Source organism: Rhinoraja longicauda, chromosome 24, assembly GCF_053455715.1.
Source record: "Rhinoraja longicauda isolate Sanriku21f chromosome 24, sRhiLon1.1, whole genome shotgun sequence".
Taxonomy (NCBI): domain Eukaryota; kingdom Metazoa; phylum Chordata; class Chondrichthyes; order Rajiformes; family Arhynchobatidae; genus Rhinoraja; species Rhinoraja longicauda.
The window spans coordinates 33,640,670-33,646,669 of NC_135976.1; the positions used below are offsets into that span (position 1 = coordinate 33,640,670).

The following is a 6,000-nucleotide window of genomic DNA, read 5'->3' on the forward strand; positions in this document are numbered from 1 at the left end:
GGGCCGGGCTGGGTGAGGTCATGTGGGGCGTGGGGCGGTGACATCACCTTGTCCCTTATTTGGGAGTGAGGTAGTTGGCAACCCTAGTCACCAATGACGTAGATAGTGGTTCAGGACTGCTCTCTGGTTGTGGTGGGATGATTCAGCTGGGTTTAGAGGGTTAGAGAGTTTAGACAATAGACAATAGGTGCAGGAGGAGGCCATTCGGCCCTTCGAGCCAGCACCGCCATTCAATGTGATCATGGCTGATCATTCTCAATCAGTACCCCGTTCCTGCCTTCTCCCCATACCCCCTGACTCCGCTATCCTTAAGAGCTCTATCTAGCTCTCTCTTGAATGTATTCAGAGAACTGGCCTCCACTGCCTTCTGAGGCAGAGAATTCCACAGATTCACAACTCTCTGACTGAAAACGTTTTTCTTCATCTCAGTTCTAAATGGCCTACCCCCTATTCTTAAACTGTGGCCCCTTGTTCTCGACTCCCCCAACATTGGGAACATGTTTCCTGCCTCTAACGTGTCCAACCCCTTAATAATCTTATACGTTTCGATAAGATCTCCTCTCACCCTTCTAGTTTAGAGGGCTACCATCCAAATGCGGGCAAATGGGACTAGCCCAGTACGCCATAGTGGGCTGAAGGGCCTGTTTCCATGCTGTATGACTTCAGGAGTATTTCCAGCATTTTCTAATTTTATTTGAGACTAGACCAAGTGAACCCATTGGGCCCAAACCTCTCCTGCATTGGTGCAGCACCCTCTCATCCCCCTCCCTTCCCCCCTCCCCCCCCCCCACTCCATTCCCCTCAACCCCCCCTTATCCTCCCCCTTCCCTCCTTCCCTCCTTCCCTCCCTCCCCCTCCCTTCCCCCCTCCCCTTCCCCCCACTCCATTCCCCTCAACCCCCCCTTATCCTCCCCCTTCCCTCCCTCCCCCCTCCCTCCCTCCCTAGGAGATAGATTTAAACTTTAAAATGTGAATAACTTTAAAAGTATAACATCGATTTCAATGAAACGTCTTCCATTGGCACCAAAGGGCCGACGGTGAGTAAGGTGGGCCTAAAATTGTCGCGTTATCGTGTACCGTTTTGGCTGTGGTTCAGGAACAAATAAAAACAAACAAACGGGAGTTTTATTATATAGATAATCAGCACTCTTTTTTTTTACTTAGATTACCTCAACTTTCTTCAACCCCTAATTAATTGCTTATCATTTCTTATCAGTTGTCAGTGCTTACTATCTAATATCATTATTCTACGTAGATTGGCAAATTGACTTGTGAATTAATTATCAGGAACAAAAGTATTTGTCATTGATTTTGAAATTTAAACAAGTGATGAACAATGATTTCAATGTTTGCTAATTGTCGTTAACTAGAAGCAAAAAACATGTTATTCCAGACTAAGTAATTTTGTTTGGCATTTAGTTCAGTCTAGTTTATTGTCACGTGTACCGAGGTACAGTGAAAAGCTTTTGAGCGTGCTAACCAGTCAGCTGAAAGACAATACGTGATTACAATCAAGCCGCTTACAGTGTACAGATACATGATAATGGAGTTATCACGTTCTAGTTATCTGGTTAACATACGATGGGTGTGTGTCGGCACTGGGCCTGTACTCGCTGGAGTTCAGAAGGATGAGGGGGAACCTCATTAAAACGTACTGAATAGTGAAACGCCTGGATAGAGTGGATGTGGAGAGGATGTTTCCATTAGTGGGAGAGATTAGGACCAGAGGTCACAGCCTCAGAATCAAAGTTTGAAGTTAGACGTTCCTTTCGGAAGGAGATGAGGAGAAATTTTGTTGGCCAGAGGGTGGTATCTGTGGAATTCTTTGCCATAGATGACTGTAGAGGTCAAGTCAATGGATATGTTTAAGGCAGAGATAGATAGATTCTTGATTAGTGCGGGTTATGGGGAGAAGGCAGGAGAATGGGGTTGGGAGGGAGAGATAGATCAGCCATGGTTGAATGGCGGAGTAGACTCGATGGGCCGAATGGCCTAATTCTGTTTCTAAAAAAATAATTAGTGCAAGGTAAAGGCAGCAAAGTCCGATCAAGGATAGTCCGAGGGTCACCAAAGATGTAGGTAGTAGTTCTGATTGTGGTAGGATGATTCAGTTGCCTGATAACAGCTGGGAAGAAACTGTCCCTGAATCTGGAGGTGTGCGTTTTCACACTTCTGTTCCATTTGCCCGATGGGAGATGGGAGAAGAGGGAGTACGGCTCGACCTTGATCGACTTTTAACAAGTGCGATCGAGCTTACATTTGCTGTTCTGTTATCAGACTCGACAGGCAATGGATAGGGTTGTCGGTGTCCGTTATAAAAGCAGAAAAGGGAACACCGTCTTCATCCCTGATCATAGAAGCACTGCACACCAGCACTTCCATTCAACCAAGGAGCAAAATGAAGTGGTTACTGATTGCACTCGCCTGCTTTCAACTCTCAGAATGTTTGGTTAGGTAAGAACTAATATATTGTGTGGGAAGGAACTGCAGGTGCTGGTTCACACCGAAGATAGACACAAAATGCCGGGGTAACTCAATGGGACAGGCAGCGTCTCTGGGTAGAAGGAACGGGCGATGTTTCGGGTCGAGACCCTTCCTCAGACTCTGATCTATTCTACATTTCCCTTGAGCTTCGCCCCCTTTGATGTCTCGTTTTCACACCTTCCCCAACTCACTCCTCACTCATCACGTCTTGATTAGTACAGGTGTCAGAGGTTATGGGGGAGAAGGCAGGAGAATGGGGTTAGAAGGGAGAGATAGATCAACCATGATTGAATGGCGGTGTAGACTCAAAGGGCCGAATGGCCTAATTCTACTCCTATTCCTTATGACCCTTGCCTATCTCTGTATCTCCCCCTCCCCTGACTTTCAGTCTGAGGAAGGGTCTCGACCGAAATGTCACCCATTCCTTCTCTCCGGAGATGCTGCCTGTCCCGCTGAGTTACTCCAGCATTTTGTGTCTATCTATAACTAATATATTAATCCTGTAAATGGACATTTATGACTGGACAGAGATGTTGAGATTACCAGAATATTTGTGCTAAGGTTTTCAGTTGGGAAATGCTTATCTGTCAAGAGGGGGGATTAAAGAAGAGGATTAAAGAAGAGGAGGTACGGACACTTTTGAAAAATATAAAAGTGGATAAGTCTCCAGGTCCTGATAGGATATTCCCTAGGACATTGAGGGAAGTTAGTGCAGAAATAGCAGGGGCTATGACGGAAATATTTCAAACGTCATTAGAAACGGGGATGGTGCCGGAAGATTGGCGCATTGCGCATGTTGTGCCTTTGTTTAAAAAAGGTTCTAAAAGTAAACCTAGCAATTATAGACCTGTTAGTTTGACGTCTGTGGTGGGAAAATTAATGGAAAAGATATTTAGGGACAATATATATAATTATTTGGATAAACAAGGCCTGATTAGAAACAGTCAACATGGATTGTGCCTGGAAGGTCATGTTTGACTAATCTTCTTGAATTTTTTGAAGAGGTTACCAGGGAAATTGATAAGGGCAAGGCTGTGGATGTTGTCTATATGGACTTCAGTAAGGCATTTGACAAGATTCCACATGGAAGGTTGATTAAGAAGGTTAAATCGTTGGGTATTAATAGTGAGGTTGTAAGATGGATTCAACAATGGCTGAATGGGAGATACCAGAGGGTAGTGGTTGACAATTGTATGTCAGGTTGGAGGCCAGTGTCTAGTGGAGTACCCCAAGGATCTTTGTTGGGTCCACTGTTGTTTGTCATTTACATTAATGATCTGGATGATGGTGTGGCAAATTGGATTAGTAAATATGCAGATGATACTAAGATAGGTGGTGTAGTTAATAATGAAGTAGAATTTCAAAGTCTACAGAGAGATTTGGGCCTTTTGGAAGGGTGGGCTGAAAGATGGCAGATGGAGTTTAATGCTGATAAGTGTGAGGTGCTGCATTTTGGTAGGACAAATCAAAATAGGACGTACAGGGTAAATGGTAGGGAATTGAGGAATGCAGTGGAACAGAGGGATCTGGGAATAACTGTGCATTGTTCCCTGAAGGTGGAATCTCATGTGGATAGGGTGGTGAAGAAGGCGTTTGGTATGCTTGCCTTTATAAACCAGAGCATCGAATATAGAAGTTGGGATGTAATGTTAAAATTGTACAAGGCATTGGTGAGGCCGAATCTGGAGTATGGTGTGCAGTTCTGGTCGCCAAATTATAAGAAGGATGTCGACAAAATGGAGAGGGTATAGAGGAGATCTACTAGAATGTTGCCTGGGTTTCAGCACTTAAGCTACAGAGAGAGGTTGAACAGGTTGGGTCTTTATTCTTTGGAGCGTAGAAGGTTGAGGGGGGACTTGATAGAGGTTTTTTAAATTTTAAGAGGGACGGACAGAGTTGACGTGGGTAGGCTTTTCCCTTTGAGAGTGGGGAAGATTCCAACAAGGGGACATGGCTTCAGAATTGAGGGACAAAAGTTTAGGGGTAACATGAGGGGTAACTTCTTTACTCAGAGGGTGGTGGCTGTATGGAATGGGCTTCCGGTGGAAGCGGTGGAGGCAGGCTCGATTTTATTGTTTAAGAGTAAATTGGATAGGTATATGGATAAGAGGGGATTGGAGGGTTATGGTCTGAGAGCAGGTAGATGAGACTAGGTCAGAGAGAGTGGTCGGCGTGGACTGGTAGGGCCGAACGGGCCTGTTTCCGTGCTGTAGTTGTTATATGGTTATATGGTTATGGTTAATATCAATGGTTCAATGGTTCACATTCGTCACCTGTACCGAGGTGAAGTGAGATTAATTTTTGTGTACAGTTCAATACAAGTAACACTATACATAAGCACTAAGATGAGAATCAGAGAAATGATATTTAATTTGTCAGTTGCTACCTGTTCCTCTGAGTTATTCAGGCACATTGCACCTTTTTTTGTAAACCAGCATCTGCAGTTCCTTGTTTCTACTCTGTGTAAGGCAAATGTCTGCATACAGTAAGAATTTGGGCGGCACGGTGGCACAGCGGTAGAGTTGCTGCCTCACAGCGCCTGAGACCCGGATTTGATCCTGACCACGGGTGCTGTCTGTACAGAGTTTGTACGTTCTCTCTTTGACTGTGTGGGTTTCCTCCGGGTGCTCCGGTTTCCTCCCACATCCCAAAGACCATGCGGGCTTGTCGGTAAATTGGCTTCTGTGAATTGTTCCTACTGTGTAGGGTAGAACTAGTGTACGGGGTAATCGCTGGTTGGTGCGGTCTCGCTGGTGAATCGGCCCTCTCTACGTTGCCCCTAATGTGTAGGGAGTGGATACGAAAGTGGCGTACGGTCGAACTAGTGTGAACGGGGTGATCGCCGGTCGGTGCGGACTCGGTGGGCCGAAGGGCCTGTTTCCACACTATATCTCTAAACTAAACTGAACTCAAGAAGGAGATAATTTTGTGCCTCGTGGCAGAAATGGTGATGTGGTTTTGTGTCCATGTTTGCAGGGTGAAGCTGCACAAGGCCAAATCGGTCCGCGATATGCTGCACGAACGCGGGCTGCTCAAGGACTTCCTGGAGAAACATCCACACAATCCCTACTCCAAATACCTGGGACCAGAGCAGGAGGACTCAGCTGATGCCACCGAGCCCCTGGTCAACTACCTGGATGTGAGTAGACTTCTCTAGAGTCATCGAGTGATACAGTGTGGAAACAGGCCCTTCGGCCCAACTCGCCCACACCGGCCAACAATGTCCCAGCTACCCTAGTCCCACCTGCCTGCGCTTGGTCCATATCCCTCCAAACCCGTCCTATCCATGTACCTGTCCAACTGTTTCTTAAACGATGGGGTACTCCCAGCCTCAACTACCTCCTCCGGCAGCTCGTTCCATGCACCCACCACCCTCTGTGTGAAAAAGTTACCCCTCGGATTCCTATTAAATCTTTTCCCTTTCACCTTGAACCTATGACCTCTGGTCCTCGATTCCCCTACTCTGGGCAAGAGACTCTGTGCATCCCCCTACAGTATTCCCCTCATGATTTTGTA

The 6,000-nt window shown here is 46.1% G+C and overlaps 1 protein-coding gene across 1 annotated transcript in view; it reads left to right on the forward strand.

Annotated features, from left to right (window-relative positions):
- Positions 1-2,398: 2,398 nt before the first annotated feature.
- Positions 2,399-6,000, forward strand: part of LOC144605605 (pepsin A-like) — a 15,678-nt gene continuing 12,076 nt past the window's right edge. The window contains exons 1-2 of the mRNA XM_078421043.1: positions 2,399-2,454; positions 5,461-5,623. Coding sequence (XP_078277169.1) covers positions 2,399-2,454; positions 5,461-5,623 — 219 coding nt within the window. The remainder of the gene's footprint in view (positions 2,455-5,460; positions 5,624-6,000) is intronic.